The sequence below is a fragment of the Camarhynchus parvulus genome, chromosome 2 (assembly GCF_901933205.1).
Source record: "Camarhynchus parvulus chromosome 2, STF_HiC, whole genome shotgun sequence".
Taxonomy (NCBI): Eukaryota; Metazoa; Chordata; class Aves; order Passeriformes; family Thraupidae; genus Camarhynchus; species Camarhynchus parvulus.
In genome coordinates this window covers 32348860-32371501 of record NC_044572.1, presented here as the reverse complement: position 1 = coordinate 32371501, position 22642 = coordinate 32348860, and the positions used below count along the sequence as shown (strand labels likewise).

General features: G+C 46.5%; 1 protein-coding gene across 1 annotated transcript in view; it reads left to right on the top strand.

Moving 5' to 3' along the window:
• Nucleotides 1-14554: 14554 nt before the first annotated feature.
• IGF2BP3 (insulin like growth factor 2 mRNA binding protein 3) overlaps nt 14555-22642 on the top strand; it is a 112969-nt gene continuing 104881 nt past the window's right edge. Inside the window, exons 1-3 of the mRNA XM_030969005.1 lie at nt 14555-14833; nt 15320-15541; nt 16782-16842. Of these exons, the coding sequence (XP_030824865.1) occupies nt 15367-15541; nt 16782-16842 (236 nt within the window). The 5' untranslated portion in view covers nt 14555-14833; nt 15320-15366. The remainder of the gene's footprint in view (nt 14834-15319; nt 15542-16781; nt 16843-22642) is intronic.

Here is a 22642-nt window from a genome sequence, read left to right as displayed (position 1 = left end):
GCCTGTGAGCCAGCCCAGCGCATCATCCTGAGGCTGCAGGTGATAAATTATGTCTGTCTCTGGCAACGTCTGTGTACCAAAGATGAAATTCATTCCTTCCACAACTTCTCAAGGAAAAAGTAAATTGCAGCTGCTGCCTCTGTTGTAGCACACCCATAGGGAAGCTTAGCAAATCCAAGGAAGCGAGTTGCTATCGTCTCTGGTTGAACCACGAGCAGCTGTCGATGTATCCAGTTCTGGGCTTCAGTACCCATTTACCCCATTGGGACTGGTGAAATGGATATGGGGAGGTAACCAGGGTCTAAGAGCAGCATCTCTGCTCATGTCTTGCTGAGCCTGGCTAGCAGCAGAGAGGATTTCCACTTGAATACCTACCCGGATAGCTAAAACCATCCTCTGCAGCGTGTGGAAATATAAACCTTCCTTTTCCCGCCTGCTAAAGCCACCTGCTCTTGTCCCCTCCTGCTTTCTACTTTTAGCTCATTAGTTCCACTGTGACTACACTCTGCTGTCTCACTGCCTTTTGCTGAAGGCACGTCACAGGCAACTGAATGTATCTGAGCAGCTGCTTGACCCGCTTGCTGCTGAAAATCAGCCCAGACCAGTTTTGAGTCCCTAATTAATAACAGCCCCCGGGAAGAAGCAGCCCCAAAAATTCTGACAGCTCCAAACACTGTCAAGGTCTTTTTGTCACACTTTCCTTTCTAAAAGTTGGATTTGTTGATCCTTGTGGGTCCCTTCCAACTCAGGATATTTTATGATTCTGTGATTCTATGATTTCTAACTTGTTTGGAGTAAGAAAGATGAGCCTCCATGGCAATAGTGATAATTTTATGAGTTAGCTTCTAAAATATCAGCATGACAACGGCTCATTGAAACATGCTGCCAGCTTACTTTCTTGATGGTGATATCCATGCAAAAACTTCCCATAATCTTCTACTAATCAGGAGGAATGTGAGTAGAACTCTGAGGAGGCATCCAAGAATTTCCAAATTTAACCAGGTGCATTGGATCAGGCTTAACCAGGAAAGGCTCAGCTTTGATTCTCTTCCTGCGCTGGGAAGGTGGTCTTCCCCTCTAACAAGGCAAAGTGTTACCTAAATCAGCATCACCTTTATAATCAAAGTACAGTTCATCCTTGGCAAAGATGGAAAAAGAAAACTGTCTTGTGAAAGAGAGAGATAGGAGGGATTTGCCAGTCATTTGGGTGTGTGGCAAAAGCCAAATGGCATTTGTGATCTTCAGCAACAGGAATAATGAATGCACCAGAAGTGAAGAGAGAAAGGAGGTATAAGGAAAGAATTTCCTGTTGCTTTGCTAAACCACACTGGAATGTGGGGAAGGAGAGGGAGAAACAAGGTACAAGGCAGAGGACAGAAGTGCAAACTGGAAAATTCAGAAATTGCTCAGGAAGTTACAGAGGGATGGGAAGGGAAGGGAAGGGAAGGGAAGGGAAGGGAAGGGAAGGGAAGGGAAGGGAAGGGAAGGGAAGGGAAGGGAAGGGAAGGGAAGGGAAGGGGAAGGGAAGGGAAGGGAAGGGAAGGGAATCAAGAAATTGGAGAGAAACAATTTGTGGAAAGAGGACATTCTGGGACACACCATGGGACAAACACACTTTGGAGCAGGTGGCTGTGGAAATTTTGTGATTTCTGCCTGTGGAGAAGAGTGGTACTGAGCAAGATGAAGATGAAAATGAAGAAGAAAATTATGCTTGTCCAAGAATTCACTTATGGCAGTGGATGACACTGCCTGGAGCTTAGTGTTTTATCCACCTTCTGCAACCAGTGCTAAGACTTTCCCTCCTGCCTATCCCTCTCTGTTACCTCATCTCTCTGCAACACTGTCGCCTCCTCACTTCCAGCTGCAGTGAAGGTTCTTATTACAGAAAGTTGATTTGTGATGAATCCATTTGTATGGTATATTGCTGAGTACAAACTATTAACATTTGAATCAATAACCATGGAACTTGTAAAATTACATAAACAGCAGAGAGATTTGCAGGAAAGAGAAGGTGATGTTTACAGTCCTAAAAGTCATTAATAAAGAAGCAAAACTTCAGTTTCAGAGTGAGCTACAGAAAGAGTTTTATTTCTCTTCTTGCAGTTAATGCACTGTTTTTATTCTAGAGTCAGACAAGTCTTTAGCCACTGAGTGAACAATATGGATTTTTGACTACCACTCTGCTCCTTTTTTTGCTTTCCTTTATGCTGGCATGAGTTTGCTCTTCCTGTCGGACATCGGTTACTGCAAACCCACAAAGATCTCATCTGCTTTTAACTTCCTCCTCTCAGCTCATGGTCTGCACTCCTTCTTCTCCAGCACAGTGCCAATTTCTTGGCAGAAACTGCGTCTGCTGTAGCCAGTGTCTGCCTGAGCTTCAGAGCATGCTGACCCCAGCATTTACACCAGCAGCAGCTTCTGGAGCCCACAGCTGCCCCACCCATACGTCTGGTGAGATATTTCCACCACCAAAGTCCTACTCGTGGGAGATCACTCACCAAAATAGAGTTGTAAGATATCTGAGCACTGTTTTTCAAGAACAATCCCCTGAAGGAATTGCTCAAGCATATTATATTGAACCAGTCTTTCACTGCCTCTTGGGGCTGCTTCTTCTCTGCCCCCTCCAAAACCCAGCTGGAACTCACAGGGATTCCCTAAAGCAGCAGTAAAGCTCCAGCAAAGCCTGACACTCACCAAATCTGTTCTCGGAGGCAAGTGGGAACCCTGCAAATGGGGAAACCTACATGAGGAGTACATCATCCCATAGTTCATTGCCTAAACGGGCTTCCAAAGGGATAGAGGCACCAAATACTGATCAATAAGGAGAAGAGGTGAGAGAGGCAGGTAGAGAGACAGGGAGACAGAGAATAACAGCTGGGGAAAGAAAACTGGGTGGAATATTAAGGTCAAGAGTTGTAAAGGGAAGGAAGGGGTAGAAAAGAAACACAGAGAAATCAGAAAAGGCATGACTACAAGTCGGGCAAGGAAGAGTAGAGACTGAGTAGGAAAATAAGCAGCACCAGAGGTTTGTCACGCTTTTCCTGTGTAAATACACATCCAACTTCACGACTAGCTGCCTCTGTTAAACAGCAAGGATCCTGTTGCCCTGAAAATGAGCATGTGAAGGCACTGGCAAGGATAGGACTGTATTTCATTAAAATAAGAGGTTCTGAACAGGTCTGCAGGGAGTATGCCGGTACCATGGTAGGGCTGAATCCTGTCTGTTTGTGGGATACAGCTCCCACAGGGTGACCTGCTCTGTGGCTTAGAGCTTGCTACCCTTTTCCCTTTGGCTTTTGCTGGCAGAAAAAGAGACATTCTGAAAATCATTGCCTAGGACATCAGTCTTTCTGAGATCAGATTTACCTATAGCTCTTGGGAAGAATGGTGTGTTTTATCTATGCTGGGATGTGAAATCCACTTTCTTGGGAACCACATATGCACACACTCTTCTTCTGTCTCCACTATCTTCAAGACCACAATGGAAATGTGAGGAGCCAGCATCCCTGCTAGGGGCATATGTCTGAATAGGCACAAGCTTAATAATGTCCCCATTTAAATATGTATAGAACCAAGTGTGAATTGTTAATGTAAAAGCCCGCACATGCTCAAACATTTTGGGGTGGTTTGGCTTTTCCTTGGCAGGGAGGTTGGGGCATCTTTCTCGAGGTCAGCGCAAAGGAAAATATCGGTGTCTTCCCTTTTCCCACTGCTTGGAAACCGGGATCTCTGTTGTCTTTATCCCTGGTCTTTTGTGGCTACTGCAAAGGAGCATCTTCCAGAAGGCACCGCGTGCTTGTCCTCCAGTGGCTGCTGCCCTCCCGGCCCTTTTCCAGCCGGGGCCCCCCTCCGCAATCTGCCGGCACTCCGCGACCCCGGCGCGGGCAGGGGCTGGGGGCGGGGGCGGACGGGTCTGGGGAGGGATTTCTGGGGGTGTGAAGGAACACGGGCCGGGCGAGGGGGGCTGGGAGAGCGGCGGCCGGCAGCGGGCAAGGAGAGGCGGCGGGGGCCGCGCCGGCGCCTCCCGGGGGCTCCCGGTGCCGGCGCTCCCGCAGCTGCCCCTCGGGTGGAGGCGGCCCCGGGCCGGCCGCGGCCGCACCGCCCGGGTTTGAAGCGGGGCTCCCGGTTCGGTGCGGGCGCGCCCCGCGCTCCCCGGCCGAGCGGGGCCGGGCTGCGGGCGGCGGGGGCGACCGGGGCTTCCCCAGCGCATCCATCCCGCGGGCCGAGCCTCCCGCGTCCCTGCGGTGCGCGAACCCCACCCAAAGCGAGCATCCGACGGAAGCGGCTGTAGGAGGGAAGGGATCCGGGAGGTGAGCCCGACGCCCCGAAGCCATCACCCGCTCTCCGCTGGTGCCCACCCACCGCTCCCGCATTCCCGAGGAGCGCAGAGCGGCGTCAAGCCCCGGCACCGGCTGGCTCAGCCCTGCCTCCTCCGTGCCTCAGCCCCTTGCCCAGCCCCTTGCCCAGGCAGATGTCCTCCCTCCCTGCTCCACTCCCAGATGAGCCTGTCCTCCGCGCCTTGACAGGCTCCTCATTTAATCGTTGGGCAGCAACTCTTGCAAAGGAAAAAACAGAGGGGAGAGCATCTTCTATTAATTTTTTGAGCCTCCCCACTCGTGTTTTGCCACAGTGTCCTTGCCGTCTGTGCTCCACTGGACGTAGGTGAACTCGATGCACCCCAGAGTTTTCTATTCAAGCACTCAGCTGTAAGGGGACAGTGTCCACGTAACCCCAACTTCTGCTGCTGTCCTTACATTATCTCTTTGTTTGACCATGTGTTTGCAGAACCTATTTTCTGATCCTGTAAATGACACTAAATCTGTTGGGTTTTAGCAGTAGTGCATGCTTCTCCCTAGCATCCAATCAGGGAATTCCTAAGTAAACCAGGAATAGAAAAAAAATTTACATTTGAAATGAAAATGGCGTATCTGGAGGCACCTAGTACCCACAACATCAGTGTGGATTTGACTCCTTTGGTGGGGCATGGGTGTCCTGATTGAAGAAATACTACATGATGAGTGGAAAAATGATAATTTCCCCCATTCCCAAAGGACACTTCTCTGTGCCCACAACCAAGTGTGTTAGGATGTGTCAAAGAAAAGGCAGCTTTTCATCTGTGATGCAAATGAGCTCCACTGGCCACTACTGCTCTGCTTTTCCTTTAGGACTTGATGGCTGCAGTCAAGGCAGCCCCACCACTTCCCTCCAGGATATTTCTCACCACTCTACCCTGTTGAGTTTTTTCCTTGAGAATTGTTGAACTTCTTCAGAGAATTTTGCTAGAAAGGAACCCATTCTTATTTTAGGACAACTCCTTACTGTTAGGAGACGACACTGGCCAGAGCTGAAATGAGTTTTAAAAATTGTGTTAAAATATTCTCTCTCGGTGTTGTTTTCTGTTTAGTTCAGTTTCACCTAGATCAGAGTTTAAAATAGCAACTAACCACAGTGCAGGTCCTCATTCCAAGACAAGGAAAGGTTTTCATCTGTTACTTGGTTAGTCATTGACAGGGATTCCTAATGCAGTCAGGGGTGTAGTGTTATTCCAAATTTATTTCAGGGATCATGTACAAAAAAAGTCATAGAAAATAATAGATACCCTGGAAAGACTAAATATTGTGTTCAGTATTTAATTGCAAGGAAGACTTCACCTCTCACACCAAAACAACAAAACACCATTTTTATTTTAATATGTTGTTGGTATTTCTTGATTTTTTTAAAAGGTTATTTCCTAATCTAGGATATACTTCTTCAGGACTTTAAATTGTTTGTATCCCTAAAGTGCATAAAAAGAAAATAATTAAAAATAATAAAAATATAATCAATTAAGTTCGTTTGGGCGTTACAAAATCTTTAAAAAAACCAAAAACTTAACAGAAAATGCATTTGTGTAAAAAAAAATTAGAAAATTAACATTTTAGCAAGAACATTAGTATAGAAGAAAAATTATACACTTCTGAAGTATAATGCAGATACAAAACAAAATCATAGGATTATTAGCTTAGAAATTCAGCAGTTTTGAAAAAAAAAATTTTCTAGATTTTGTGTATGTTCTAAAAATTTGAATATGAGTTTTTCAAGCATGATGTTTACAACCAGAAAGAGTCATTTGATAACCTGAACTCAAAGGTGTTCAGAGCTTTCTGCTGCTTGACCTACAACTTCAGAACTGCAAAGCATGTCCTGGCTTGTTTTCACCAGGCTCCACAGAAGCTTTAGGATGAGACTATGCCTGCACAGATATGTCTCAGGCTATAGGTTTGCAACAAGATGTCCAACGTGACAGAAAAAAACCCAAACCAACAAAGAAACACGCAACATTTTGTACAAGACTAGAACTAAATCAATTGCAACTTTATCTGCAGCAGATGGAAACAGTGGCTGTCTGTACAATAGGGTTCTTGTAGGGATTTCAGGTATAGAAATCTCATGTCTTTTTCACTCATTTTTTTAGTCATAATTTATAGATAAAACAAAATATTCCCTCAGGCTACAGTTTGTCAAGGTTTTGGGGTTTTTTTTTCCTTCTTTTTGCTCAAATGAGTTTCTAAGCTGTCTGGAAATATGTATGGGGTAAACTTTATTTTTCTATGGGAAAAGAAAGGGTTGCTCCCTCTTTTCTAATTATTAAGACAACTGAACTTTGAAACTTGACATTTTGCTGCTTCTCATTGGAATACACCCATGAACTACTTTGAAGTTTGTTTTGAACCTCTGAAAGTTATTTACAGGACACGGGGAAAACCATAAATTAGGTTGACTGCTTTTGCATCCAGAAAGCTGATCTGGTTTGGTCTCTTTCTTCAAAAGCCAGCAACTGAAAATCCCCTTTGCCGCTCAGGAGTGTAACCTTTAGCCAGGCCAGGGAGAGATTTCCCAAGGAGCTGAGGGGGCACCTGTTGGCCTTTGACTTGGTGGAGCCAGGAAACACTCTTGTCTTGCTACTCCCACTGCTCAACTCCCCCTGCCCACACTTCTCCTCTAAGTAAATAACCACAACTTGCTAAAAACCTGAGTTTCCAAAACTAGCAGTTCCTGGGTGAGTTTTAGACTCTTAAAACTTAAGGCAGTATAAAAGGGCTGCAATTAAAATTAAAAAGTTATATTTAATCGAATAATTAGATTGTATGACTGATATGAAACATCCCCATGGTATTATTCTTTTTTTACAAACAGTAATATAATTGTTTTGGTTATTTTTATTTCAACTTCAGAAGAGAAAGCTTTATTTTTATGAATTTGTCAAAGCTGCAGGAAATTTAAATAAAATTGTGTAAATTTCAGGGTTTACTTAGGCAATTTGAACACTGAATTCAATTAACTTACTTTGTATCTATGTTTCATTGATAATAAAACAGATATTTGGAGTTTTTTGTTTTGAAAGAAATTAAGATCAAATTTTGACTAGAACCATATTTCAGCTCAAAATTAGCATTTCAGCATTGAATATTAACATTAGAAATCCACACATCACTAAAACAAAGGGGCACAAACACTTTTGAATTTTCCTGCAGCCATCATTCAACGTAAGAAAGTAGATCGAAGCATGCAATTGACATTTTTTTTCCCACCCAAAGAATGAAAAGAAACACATTTTGTCATTTCTTTGGTAATGTAGTTTTGACTATATTTTTTACATTGTTAACTTAAGGCAAATAAGGCAGGTATTAGCCTTGCCTCTAGCTGTTGCCTGTGAGAATGTTTCAGTGTTTACATACAGGCTGGGGCTTTATCACAGGTCTGATGCAAGAAAGCTGAATTTTTTCTCTGGCCTCTGTGACCCCATTACGGTACTTTGTTAGTGTGCATTCTGTGAGCTCAGCCCCACTCCTACAGCAGGACTATACGTTCAAACAATGGGCTCAAAACAGGCTTGCAAAAAACAGCCTCAAACTAGCCTTGCAGCCTTGGGTTTACCTAAATAAATCACTTTTTTCGTGTTTTCCTACTTGATTTTCTAACTTTGGTTTGAGTAATATGTTAAGAGCATTTAAAAGCTCAGATAAACTCTTTACTGTTGCAAAACTTTAAAGAAACCAAAAACATTTCTAGAAGAAAAACTTGAATCTGAAATTTGTAGAAACAACTACTTAGTCTAAGATATGTTTGTGTGCCTCCAGTTGTGTCAAGGATTGCTCAATTGAGATGTAAATTGAGCTTTAAAACAGGAATTAATTAGCATGAAACTAATGCTATATGTATGCACTTTAATTTTATCAGACTAAGTCTTCTATTTATTTTCAGAGCTTTTGCCTTATGGGGTTGCAGGGCATTTTTGTTTTACAGGTCTCTCTTCCACTACTTAAATACTTTTTTTGGTAGGACTTTTAGTTACTTCACCTTACTCTGGGAAATAACTAGTCTCTACACAAAATGTTTTAGAAATAATACAGTCAAGCTTCATTGACCATTCAGCTGTCAGAAAACCATAACTTGGGGGGAAAACTATGGAGATTTCCTTACACAAAAATATTGTACCAGCCATTTTATTATAGTGACAATACCTACCCAAACAGATCTCTTGCAATCAAAGTTCCTTAGCATTTAATACCAAAACCATGTACAATATATTAAGGTAATCCATTGCAAAGGAAATAGTTCTATGGTGTAGCTTTCATGAGAAACACAAAAGACTGACCCTAATTTATTTTCGACCAGATAAACAATTACTGAAATGACCTAACGAAATCATTCATATCTAAGCACTAAGGTCTGCAGGAGGGGCCAACAATCCCACAAGCTCAGCCTTCAGTTTCACAGGTACTTTTAAATTGCCATATAATCCATAATTCACAGAACCAAGTATTCAGTCTTCTTAAAAAACAGACTGGAAACAAAAACATGACTATAATTAACATTAGGATGGTTTCTGATCCTGAGAAAAATAATACATAGCAAATGACAGAACAGATATTGTAGTGGGAAAACACACTTTAAATACAAACATTCGTGACCACATTCTTCAAAGGATATACATATTAATGGCCAATTTAAACAGCTCTTTTCATGAATGTTACATTGAAATTGGAATGCTTATTGCTGACAAAATTTGTAAAAGACCAAACGATTGCCTGAACTAGATCCAGCAACAGAACAAAGGTATTTTAAGTTATTAAAACAAATTAAAACAAAACAAAAAAGTAAAGTATGAAACTTCAGCAGCTACCATATTAAATTTTTGCCTAAATATAACAAAATAACTAGTTTGTATCAAAATTAAGATATTTCAAAATATTAAAACCAAATTGTTGCAGAGTGTCTTCAAAGGCCAACACTACACTAGCGTTTTTCAGAGAAAGGGAGGGGATATATCCTAATAAAAAAATAATGGCTACTTGGAAGGAAATCTGGGCATCAAAATCTAACCAATACCAGGTATTAAAAAGCAAATTTAACACTCCTTCTTTATAATTTTAAGATATGGAAGGTTCTGGGGCTGAATTCACAACAGATCTACGAAAATGTTAGCTGAAAACACCGTTATCATACCAGTAAGGCAAAACACATTCTGGAGAGGAGGGTCTCATTGTTCTCGCCAAAGGGATTTCATGCTTGGGTTGCTGCCCCATTTTACTCCCTTACTTGATATTTTTTTCCTCTTGGCAAAAGATCTCCGTGATGAAAGGAGGAGCAAACAAGAAATATATTCTGATTTCTCTAAATTATAAGAAAACAAAACCAGAACAAAACCCCATCTGAAACAAGTTAAAACACACTTCACTTGTGAGAAACACTTATTTCTTAAATAGTGTCTTCATTTTCAGTTCTTCACTCCTTGTAAAAACCCCACAAAATATTCTTTAGCTAGAGGAAGCCATATTGGCAATTATTCCTGTCACTTGATCAAATAAAGTTATGATTTTGTCTGGCTGAAATATATATGATATATTTATATTTTTTCTACGTGCTCCTTCCAGCACAATTGCAAAGATCTCAGATTTCAGATATCGACCCGAAATATGGTTAAGCTCTCCTTTGAAAATCCCATTTTAAATCCAGCTGTGCCAAGTGAAGTGAACACTGATGAAAAGTTTATGTATTATATATATAATATATATACTGTTAATTATTTTCATGTAATCAAAATGTAGGTGATCAGATTTTTATTTTACAAAATCTGTTTGCAAAGATCTGTTTGAAAGATGAAAACAAGATACATCGAGCATTCAGTACTTGAATAAAGAGATCCCTGGACAAAATGGGAAAAAAAATTACTTACTTTCAAATCAGCATGTAGAGATTCGTTCTAAGCCACAGTCACCACCTTTCACATACCGAACTACTTATTTAGAAATCGTTTGTATTATTTTACTGCAGTAACACTGTGATCACATTGCATTACAAAATCAAGAACTCCGGCAACTTTCCGGTCAGCAAAAGAGCACAGACAGCTAACCTCTTTGTAATTCTTTTTTATTAGAAAAAAACTCGAACAGAGCTGGCTACATTGTTTTATCTCAAGCTCTAAAACTTTCGATGCATCGTAAGGTTTATTTGTTTCATTCCACGCCGGCACCGCCGCTCTCTCCGTTGCCGATTCATCGAATTTTGTAGCATTTTATGATCAAAACTTCCAAGCCGGAGCGGAGCGGGACGGACCCCGGTGCTCCCGCAAGCGCTGCGCCGAGCCCCGGCCCGCCCCGGCGGCCTCCCCGCTGTCGGGGGAGCCGAGCCGAGCCGAGCCGCTCCCAGCCCCGGCAGCGGAACCAGCCGCCGGCACCGAGCACTCGCCGCCTCCACGAGCGGCCCGGGCGGGCTGGCGGTGCGCGCCTCGGGAAGGGCGGCGGGCCCCCGGGAGCGGCGCTCCACGGCCGGCAGCGCGGATCGCTCCGGCAGCGAGGGGCGGCCGCCCAGGGCCGGGGACACCGCGCCGCTCCCGGTGCGAGCATCCCGCGGCTCCCGGTGCGAGCAGCCCGCGGCGCCGGCCGCGCTCCCCGAGCCCGTGCGAAGCCGCGCGCCGCCGATCCTTTGTTCGCCGGCCCTCCCGGCACGGCGACGGTAGGGCGGCCCCCGGAACCGGCACCTCAGCGGCGTGGCACCCACTTACCGCCTTACAAAGCCGCGGGCCGCCGCCGGGAGGGAAGGAGGGCGGGAGCGGGCTGGCTCTCCCGTCCCCTCCCGGCCCTGCCCTGCCCCGGCCGGTGGCGCCGCGCCCCCCGCCCGTCTCGTCTGCTCCGCTCCGCGCTCCCTCCCCGCCCCCGCCGCCCCCGCCGCTTTCGCGCCACGCGCCCCGGGGGCCGGCGCGGGAGCCAATGGGCGGCCGCGCCGCGGCGGCGGGCGGCGCTGGTAGGCGCAGGGCGCAGCCAATGGGAGGCGGCGCCGCCGCGCCGCTTTACTACGAGCGGCTATGGCCGCCCGCGGGGGCTGCGCGCCCCGGGAATGGCGGCGAGGCGAGGGCGGGCAGGGGGCGGCCGGACGGACAGACGGACGGATGGATGGAGGAGGAGGCAGGGGGCGCGGCCGGGCCGGGCCGGGGGCCGGGCGGGTCAGCGCGGTTGTCCGGTCCCGTCCCGTCGGCGCGGGTGTCCGCCCCGCGAGGACCGGAGGCTCCGCGCCCGCGCCGCCGTGGCGGAGGCAGGGGCGCGGCGTCCCCGCCGTCGTGGCGGCGGCTGCCCGGAGCCCGGGGAGCGCCCGCCGCCGCCGCCGCGCCCCGCGCCGCCCGCCCGGCCCCCGCTGCCCATCGCGCCCCGGCCCACGCGGGAGCGTTCCGCGGGCGGCCGCAGCCCAAAAAATCCCCACGAAACCAAAACCCAGCCCAGCCCAAAAAAAGAAATTTAATGGGAAATATTTGGGCTGCGGGCGGTCCGAGGTGCTACCCACCCACCGTGCGCCGAGCCCGGCGGAGCGGGGGGGCTCGGGCCTCGGGAGGGGGCAGAGAGGGAGCGCCCTGCCCGCCCCTGGCCGTGCGAGAGGGGGGGACGGACACGGCGGAGGCCCTCGGATTCTCACCCGGAGGTGGGGAGAAGCACATGGTTGAGTTTTAATTCTAAACGGCAGAATGTCGTAAAAGCCCTTGCTAATTAAAGATTGGCTGTGCTTCCTTGTATGCAATATTTATGTAAGTATTTCAACTTCTTCTTGGCTTCTGTGGGCAATAAACACAAACAAATGAAATACAGAAAAAATTTAATTTTTGTAATAATGCCTTTTCTTACAGAAGTAAATAAAAAAAATACATTAAGATGGAGGAATGCTCTGTTGTGTGCTCACGCATTTGATTTTTGACTGCCAAAATAAAATACATCTCAAATTTTTAAGCTATGTTCTCAATAATGTTAACATTTGGGGGTGCCCAACTGGTCTGAACTATATTAATCTATGCAGGGAAGCAGAGATTTGTCAGGCAACATGAATCAATTTTTGTTGTTGAATTACCTTTTTTGGCATTCAAGATTTGGAATTACTCTTGAAACCACTAACCAACCCACACGTCTTAACAAACAAAGCTATACGTTACTTAGATTTACAGAAAATATCTCAGCTTATTAGCAAGAGGTTTTCAGAATATAAAAAAAAGAGGGGGGGGGATTGCTAATAAGTAAGGAGATTTTTTTTTCCCCCAACCATCTGATTACAAAGCAGTTTATGGTGTTGTTGGACAACTAAGGCATAGTGTTATCATGAACATTCAATCTTCATTTCTTAAAGAAATCTTCTAACTAAACAGATTTTCAGACCAGAATATTAAAAGAAATATATGCACCCTGTTTAGCAATTTAAGAGGAAATACCAGATAATGCTATACACCAACCATGTAGAAATGAGCACATGCAGCCTGCCTTATAGATGCAGTACAAATCAAATTTATAGAGAATGCAATTAATCTACAGGAACAGTGACTAATTCCTTTCACAAGTTTAACTAAGAATTCAGCTGTTTGGAGGGGGCTGTTTTTAACTTAGATAAGCAATTATTTATTTTAAGCAGACTATGGAGAGTGGGGTTATGAAATACAAATTCATTTAGGAAAGAATTCTACATGCAACATCAAAAAGTCATAAACAGGTTAAATCCCTAGGAAAAAATTCTCTCTATCCCCAAGATAATTATTTGCTAATTTCCTACAAAATGGAAATTGTGATTAAATTCTGATTAGTGAAACACAAAACACACGATTTCCTCAATCACAACCTGACAATTAAAAGTTCATTAAAATAACCCTGAGATTAAACAATGGGTTGAAATTACAAATATTAGGGTTTTGGTCAACCAACCGCTTGGATGTGCACAACAAAAGGGCCGTGTTTCCAACTTACTGCAGCATTCCCCCAGCCCCTGACGATTTCACAATGGTCTGGGGCTCCAGCCTCATGGTGAGCCATGTCTCCTTGCATCATCATACCACCACAAGAGAAATCTTCAGCGGCTGACTCACCCCCTGAGCGCTGGGTACCACCACCACCATCGCCGAGCTGCGGCGGCCGCAGCGTGCGTAACAAAAGCCTGACCCCTGCGCGGCTTCCAAGGAGATTTAAACCACCCCTCTTTAATTGTGTACTTATTAGAAGTTAGGCACAAAGCTAGGAAGCGTTCCTCTTTACCAGAGATTTCCAGACATGCTACAGGACATGTGGAAATCCAGTCACTGCTCACTAATAAAAGTATTTAACCATTTTCCATGGTTATACCTATTAAAACGTACCACAAGAAGCCTATCACGGAATAAATGAAACCTTCGGCTAAAGTGCGTCGAATTATTAAACAAAACCTACTAGATCGCTATATTAAACACAGTGCTGGCTTTCATTTCCGTATCCTTTCTTCATCTTCAGGCAACGTTTTGTTTGCACTGGAAAGGCTCCACACCCCCAAACCCCTCCCCCACAAGCCCACCATTGTATCTGTACGAATGTGGAGAATTATGAATGGTTCCTTAGACCGGGCAGGGGGAAGGGGGGAGGAAAAGAGGGGGGGGTCGCCAAATCCCTTTGTGTGCCGTTACCAGCCGAGGGCAACGGTGCCTTCGCGTTTCCCCCCACGCCGTCCACCATTGCCCAGATGGGAAGGGAGCGCGGCCCCCCGCCCCTCCCGGGGCCGGGCAGCTCCCTCGCCCCAGGACTCTCTTCTTCATCATCCCCCAACTCTCCTCCACCCCTTTGTCTTTTTTTTTTCTTTTCCCTCTCCCCCACTTTCTCCTTTCCGTAGGACTCAGCAGCGCAAGGGGCACCGCGAGTAATGCGGGATCATTACCATATGGGGCTCCTCCGGGGCTGGAGGGACCCCCCGCCCCCGCCCGCAGCCCCCCAGCACGCAGCCGCGGCGGCGCTGCGCGGGAGCGGATCCCGCTCTCTCGCCGGCCGCCTCCCCCCGCCATCGCACCCCCTCTTTTTCCTCTCCCTTTTCCTCCTCCCCCCAGCCCATACTGCCGGGGAGCGGGATCGCCCAGGCACGACCCCGATGAATAATCCCCACCGCCTGGCACGGCGGGGGAGGAGCGGGACGGGGGGCGGGCATTGCGGTGCCTTTTCCCCTCCCTCCCCGGGATCACACCCCGCTCACACGGGGGGAGGTGCGGCCGCCCAGCCGTTTTTGGGCGGAGGGGGCGCGCAGAGCGAACTCCCCCCGCAGAAGGGCAGAGGCGGCGCAGACCGGAGCCCACCCAACTCCGGTTTCCATTTCCCCCGCCCTCCGGCCCTCTCTAAACTTGTCCTGTCCTGTCCAGCCTCCCCCCAGCCCTCTCCCCGTCCTTCACCCCAGCCATCCTCCTCCTCCTCCTCCTCCGTGAGTGTGTGTGCGCCCCATCCACTCGCTAATTGAAGAGCTGGGATTCCTCACGTGAGAAGTTGATTTGTAGTTTGAACACGTGGCTCATTCAAAAAGCCGGAATATTCAAGTAATTTTTTTTCTCTCTCTCCGTCCTTCCCTCCCCCCTCCCCTTCTCTCTCTTTTTTTTTTTTTTTTTTTAATACGGAGAGGCGGCGCCTGCATGCACGTAGTGTGACATTTTCATAGTCCGCCTGCTGCTGCCAAAGGGGTTTGGGGGCAAGACAAAAAAAGTAGTTTTTTTTTTCCCCTCCCCTCCTCCTTTTCCTCTTCTCAGCCCGCCATCCGCGGCCCCGGCGCTGGGTGTTTCCCCCGTGCTCCCCATGCGCCCGGGTAGCACGGCAGGCACTTAGGGCTCCCGTTTGGCCACGCTTTTTTTTTTTTTTTTTTTTTTTTTTTTTTTTTTTTTTTTTACCCCTCGAGAGAGAGAGGGAGGGACGACACAAGCTGCAGATCTGATTTTTTTTTCCCCTCTCCCTGTCTCTCTCTCTCGCTCTCTCCTTCCTCCATCGCATTTTGTTTTATTTCCCCCTTCCTCCCCACCTCCTCTCGCAAGACGAGGGTTGCAGCCCGCGGTGCGCGCCTCCCCGAGCCGCCAGGAAGATGAACAAGCTCTACATCGGCAACCTCGGCGAGAACGTCAGCCCTCTCGACCTGGAAAGTCTCTTTAAGGACTCCAAGATACCCTTCTCGGGCCAGTTCCTGGTGAAGACGGGGTACGCCTTCGTGGACTGCCCCGACGAGAGCTGGGCCATGAAGGCCATCGAGGCACTTTCAGGTGAGCGGCCCCTTCCACCACCCCCGCCCTCTCCCCGCAGCCCCGACGGCTCCCGCCTCTCGAGCTCTTCCGCGGCCGCGGAGCGGCTGCAGCGGCGGCCTGGGCCGCGCCGCTGCTCTGGGGGGTGCTGAGGGGGCCGGGGGGGTTCCCATTCCCTCCGCCCTCAGGTGAGGTGGGAACTGTTTTTTTCCCGAGCGCGGCCGGAGCCGCCCGGCCTTCCCGTGGAGCCTTTGCGCGGGGCTTACGCGGCGGCGGCCCCCCGGGAGTGGCCGGGGAGGGGCGGGAGCCTGGGCCCAGGGACCCGCGGCGCGGCGGTTCCCATGTTTTTCCAAGCCCCACGGCCAGCCCTGCCCGCCCGGGGGCCCTCGCTGCATTGGCGGGGGGGGCGGTGAGTGCAGTGAGGCGGAGGCGGGCTGCGGGCGCGGAGCCCTGCGCGGGGCAGCGCTGCACACACCCCCCGGGCACAGCTGGACTCCCCCGCAGCCCCTCGCAGGGGCCGCCTCTCCCCGGAGCGGGCTGAGGATCCTTTCGGCTTGGCTTAGGCCGCGGGGCTGGGGGCGAACCGCCCAATTGCTCCAAACTTGGGAGGGGGCAGCCCTGCTCGCCCCCCCGCCCCGCGCTGCCCTGCTATTTATTTCGGTTTCTCTTCGCTGCTCTCACGCACCCATCACCGCCTCCAGCAGCGCCGGCTCCCGGCCCGACATCCTGTTTTTGTGTGCTTAAAAAAAAAAATAAATTATTTTCGCGTGAAGCGGCTTTGCGGAGGTTTGCCGAGAGAGGCTGCCTCGGAGAAGATGGGCTCAGGTCTGCTGGGAGAGGTTGCTTCGGTGGCGACGGGCTCGGGCTGCGCTCCGCGCCTCCCTTCCCGCCCGCTTCCGCGCAGAAAATCGCCCGAAGTTGGCGGCACGGGGGGTGGCGGAGCCCCCGCTCCCCCTCCCCGAGACGGGGCCGAGCCCAGCTCCCGCACACGACGCTTCGCGGGCTGTTCGCAGCGCGGGGCGGGGAAGGGGCCCCGGCGAGGGCAGCGCTGCTCCCCGCGGCAGCGGCGCGGCCCCGGGCGCCGGCAGTGCCGCCTTGGCGGGCGCCGCGGCCGCGCTCCGCCGCCGCTGCCCGGGCTGCCGATGAATGGGCTAACGTGTTGCGCTCCTGTTTCCTGCTTCGCACCCCTGCGAGCCCGCTCCTGGAGACGGGGACGCACAGCCGCGCTCGAATATTTTCCCCTTTCTGTTTATCTCGGCAGGTAAAGTGGAGCTGCATGGGAAACTTATAGAAGTAGAACATTCGGTCCCGAAAAGACAAAGGTAATTTATTTTTATCCACACCCCCCAGGCCACCCCCCACCCCCCATTCCCCACACCGCCCCTTCCCCTTAGTTATCCAGTGAGAAGCAATTTGAAAAATGCTTAGATTTGTGTTTCTCTTCCCTGTAGATAAATGGACCGCTTTCTCAAACCCACAGGCGTGCACTCAGTGCAGTCCGAGAGGGTTTCTAGAATCACCCCATGTATTTATAATGTGGTCTCTTGGCCAGGCAGCAGTGGTACTATTTAATTTATTTTTTTTAAAAAGCACCTTTTTATGGGAGAAGCAAATTATTATGGTCTGATGGCAAATGATCGTGTAGATTTTTAAAATTTAAAGTTCTGCAAGAGGAGTTAAAATCTGTGTGCTAGCAGGAAATGAAATGTGGTGTTGTGCACTGTATAACGGGCAAGCACGTGAGCACTGCTTCAGCAACAAAAAGCACCTTGTAAATATACTGGTGGTTATATTTTTTTGATCCTGCCATGTTGGAATCTGCAGCATTTTACAGGCACATAGTAGAAGTCTCATCTGTATTTGAGAGGATTTTATCATCGCTATTTTGAGCTAGTCTATAGAAGCAGCAGGAGGAGGACTCCTTCCCAGTAAGGACAGGATTTATGCATCCTTAATTTCTAAACATACGTTTAATTTTTGCAAGGCAGTAATTTTGTTGGGCCTAATGTAAAGAAGCAATATTTGGAATAAAGCAGTAGTATTTTTACACTGCCTATAGCAATTCAGCCTGCTTCTTTCACAAATGTTTATGTGATAGAAAAACTGGCATGCACTAGAGATTAAAAAAAAAAATAGATCAAACTTTCCACGTGCTTGTTCCTGCACTCCATTATTCAATCTGGGAAGTATGTCTGTTTGTGAAACTTTATTACAAGGGACTTCTACTATTTCAGGATTATTTTTAAAATTGCTGTCTTTTTAAATAGTTGATTGGAGAAGATGGTTTATCTGTCTCGATGGGCACTGTATCATGGTATTTTGAGAATTAGAAGTTTGATCATCTGTTTAGTGTTAGAAGCAAGCTTCACTTGAGAAAGTATGGAGGTTTTTTGCTCTAGTTAAGGGAAGGGGGAACCCCTCTCTGGACAAATTCATTGCATGTGACTCTTTATGGTTGTATTTATTTGATACTTTTCACTGAAAATTAATATGGTGTATGTGCTTTTTCTCCTTTAATATGCAATGCATATAGTTTTGAATTACAGTAGCCTGCATTTAATAGATGTTGTATAGAAAAATACTGTTGTAGATGGAATATACTTTTAGATTTTAGAAGACCATTCCATGGGACATATAAAAATTGAGGATTTCCTATTAGTTTAATAAATTTACTGTTATGCTTGTTAATCTTAAGCTTGCACAAAGAGCATTCTATTTATGCATTTGAAAATAAATTCATTACACTCATATAATGGTAAATATAAAATCACTGGTGCTTCCCCAACTTTTTTTTGTTTGGTTTTAAATCATTGTTTAATGTGTTTAAAAGTATTTTTCTGTTCTTTCGGCTGCCAGCTGAAATGGTGTAAAAGTCCATTCTTTGTATTGGGTACCGTGTCCTATTTGTGAATTAGCAATTATCAGAAACATTTATCTGTCTGTAACTTGTTGAAAAGAATTCTGCATTGAGCTTCAAGCACTTTTCTAGGCATGTGTTGCCTGCATATAGGCATATTGAAAAAATTGCAGATGTAATTGTACCAGCATACCCACGTTGCTTCACCCAAAGCCCTTATTTGTTTAAACACTGTTTCACTGTGCATTATCTTGTTGGAATGCATTAGATATAGGTCAGATTTATACTACTGTTTAACAGAAAATTAAATTGTATTTCTCATGACTGTACTTCCTTCCCCTTTGTTTCTGCTCCCCCTCTCCCAAAATCTAATATAGAGAGCCACATAAAATTCATTTGGTGGCCTTCATATGTAATAGCGACTCTCTTGTTCCTTTTATAGATGTCTAATTTTTTTGGGGGGAGTGGGGAGAAGAAGGAGGGTGTCAAAAAGTTGGAGATTTTTTTTCCTTGTTCTTCTAAACATTGCTTACTGGGCGCATATTTGGAGTTGTTAGTTACTTGTAAATGTGCAGTTTTCAAGTGTTGAGTATTGTTGGTGAAAGAGGTTAAGGTGGTTTCAAAGTAACTTATTAGAGTCTTTGTATCTTTTTGCAGCAGGGAAAGGTGTAGGAGCAGCTGGGGTGTGGTGGGGGTGTTGCTGGCCAGGCCCACCCAGTGTGTTTGCACGCTGGAAGGCCGGGAAGCGCTTTCCAAAGAGCCCTGTGCTCTCCAGCGGGCTGGAGAGATATGGCTGGAGAAGTGACGCCATTTAAAAAAAAAAAAAAAACAACAAAAACGTGGATGCGTCAAGTCTGTCTTTCAGCACGAGAGTACGATTAATAGTTTGGTCAAATGACTGCTTCGTAAGAGCACAAGTTGTTTTGTAGTGCAACAAAATTATTCAATACATTGTATTGACCTCTGCTGCTTTGAGGCTGCCTCATGGAGACTCCTAGCTCCCCTCCTCACAGCCTCCTTAAACGTGATTTTTATGGGGGTTTCTTTTATTTTGTTTTTTAATTTTTTTTACCAGGGTGTGTAGATTATCACTCACAAAGGTAGTTTGTGGGTATCTTTCTCCAGAGACAGCTGAGGTGCACAGGAGGAAAGGGTAAGGGTTTGGTAATCCATATCCTTGTCACATAAAGGAAGGTCAAGAGGTGGTGTCAGCTAGGGCTGCCATAAAGTTGAGCTGAATCTGGAAGACATGGAGTGTGCCTGGCTTGCTATTCAGGGCGAAATTCTTGGGCCCAGTAGTCACTGCATTCCAGCCTTTGCTGGATCTTCTGATTTGAAGTGGGCACACCCAGGTTTGCAAAATTGCCTTCCTACCTGCTGTGGAAGGAAGCAAGGAGAGAGCCTGTGTGTGGCTTTCCTCCCCCCCCCACCATTTCCCTGGAAGTATTTAAGAAACAGACCAGGAGATATGCTGCGGTTGAAAAAAGAGCCCTGGTCAAGGTTTTCTTGATGGAAGGGTGGGGAATTACTTTGGGGGAGGTGCAAAGCATTTAATAAGCTCAGGAGTAGATTCCTGACTTACTATTGAAATCTCGAGGGAATGCCAAAGGAATGCAGCATTTCTGCATTCAGACCCCTTGGTGTGGAAGAAGGCTATTGCAATATTTAAGGGTTTAGGTCACTTTATGCAAAAGTTAGAGGAGGCATTGTAATGATTTTGACTGCGAGGGAAGGCAGGGCACCGTTAGTCACATCCACGCTCAGCTGAGTTTTCTCCTGAGGAAGCGGCAGGAGGGTGGTGGCTGCCCATGGCCTACGTGGAACTTGTGGTGCGAGGCTTTGGGCACTGCCTCGGCGCAGCCCAGGAGCAGCTGGTATCTCACAAGGCGATGTAGGCTGCAATCTGATTATTCAAATGGCCCTGATGTCACTTGTGCGTAATGAGGGGGGAGGGCAGGCGCTGACTCTGGGCACCTGGGGGTGTGCTTGGCGCAGCCTCCCGGCCTGCCTTCCATGTCCAGGTGGGCTTCCCACCCAGACCTGACCCGCTCTGCCTGCTCCTGGGGCCCTCAGGTACCTAAAATGCTCACAAACACCTCAGTTGTGCTAATGATGATGTGCTTTTCCAGTTGGAAGGTTAATTATTTTTTTTTTCCCCACCTGGAGGGCTCATTGTTGAGAAAATAAATTCACTGTGTCTTTTCTGGGGGATTTGTTTGGGAAGGGAGCAGGAGAAGTGGGTAAGAGAGCCGCACCCTACAGGTAATGCTGCTCTTTGGGGGGAGCGGTGGCCTGCCAGCTGGGCTTCACCTCTGATGCTGAGGTGTCCAAAGGTTGCTTTGAGGAAAACAGGCCCCAAGTCCCCCTTGCAGCCACCTGTGTTCCAGGAGTGACCATTAGATGGGACCTGGATTGTGTTGCTAATTTTCAGTATAATGAGGGTTTGTGTCCCGTGTGCAGAAGAAGGTGGGAAATGGTTTTGTGAGGCTAAAGTATTCATGGAGTCTGCAATGGTCATAGTTATTAAAAAAAATAAATTAGTGGCATTGATTTTTAGTTTTGCTTCTGTAAATATCAAGTAGGTAGATATATGCTCAAAGAAGACATGTTAGAAAATATGCCATTTCTTAGCTCTATCTGCTCTCTTTTCTGTGTGCAAACTTAGGGTTTTTGAGAGTGCAGGGCCAAAACTTCACATAGTGACTTAAAGTTTTTATTTGTTTCTACATTTGTTCTTGCAGATGTGAACAGATTTTTTTTAATCTTTGAAATTTTACAACTAGAGTGGAAACACCAGTTGTGACTATTCCTATACAGACAATGAGTTGTTATGAAAAAACTAGATAATCTTCACCAACCATGTTAACTGTTACATTGTGGGAAATTTAATTTTTATAGTTCCTCATGCTGTTTCATCATTAATTAAGAAAAAAATCCCTTCTTGCTGTAGTTTTTAAAAATCAGCTGGAACACATGAAACACAACTGTAAATGTGTGTCCTGAAAGGTTGGTCTTGTTCTTGTTTTGCTAACTTCCCTTTACAGAAGGTACCCTGAGAAATATACTTGTAGTGGACTTTAAATTGTGCATAGATATGGTAAATTTTAAAGGAGTGGAATAAAAAATAACATTTTGGAAGTGTAATTCAAGGGTAGTAAAAATATGATCAGGAAATGTTTAAGATTTTTTTTTTATTTCTCCCTTTTTTTCCCTTCAAGCATGGGGTAATAACATTTTCCACATTTTTGAGACCTTGAAGGTGGCATTTTTATAAAATAGGGCTGTGTTCATTTCAGTCACTCTTTTAAGTGCAGAGCATAGGACTCTACAGTGCTGGAGTCCTTTTATGGCTTTTGGCTAGCTACTGGGTGGACTTCAAATGCTTAGTTTTGACCTGAAAATTTTTAAATGGCCTAAGATTTTACCTACCTAACAGAAACTGTGATGCTTTTCCTAATGCCTGTGAGAGAGGGATCCAGACAGAATGAAAATACACCTAATACTTAGCCATGGACAGGGCTAGTCCTTCAGGGAACCTCACAAAAGAGATTCTTCACCGCTTAAACCTGTTTCTCTCCTTAGGGTCATCTTATCTTTTAGTATTTTATTGTCCTAGGATTTTGGTAAAAAATACACAGTGGCATGGACCACAGCTTAAGACACTCTTTCTTCTGGTGAGTTCATCCTTACGTGAGCCCAGTGAGATAGGCACAAGACAACATTGATGTAGGACCTTTTTTCTTGTCATTAAAGAGTAAAATTTATTATTGGAATTTGGTTATTCAGAATCAGTAAATGGATAGAGAGCGCCTGCAAAAATGGAATGCTCTAAAATCTAATTATGGATGACAACTTCATGCGTTGTATATAGAGGGGGATGGATTAGAAAGTTTGAATAGGTTTGATACATTAGCAATATCAAGGTGCTTTATGTAGTTCTAGAGTGTTTCAAGACCATTATATTTTAATGTATTTTTATTTTCATATGCAAAATGTCTATCTCCACATGAGTCCATTCTTCATCTCTAATGATGGAGAATATAAAATTATGTAAATTTATATGCTAATTACTGTTGAAAGCTAAGATAAAACCATAACTTTCCCTTATTTTGTCTAGAATCATGATGGAATCAAATACATGAGCATTATTCTATAGTTTTAGTCTCAGGCTTCCATACTTTCTCCTTTATTTTTTTTTCCTGGGCATGTCAAATGTAGGCACTTGAATTCCTTTTCACCCTGCATCTTTGCTGGGGTTGTGTTAC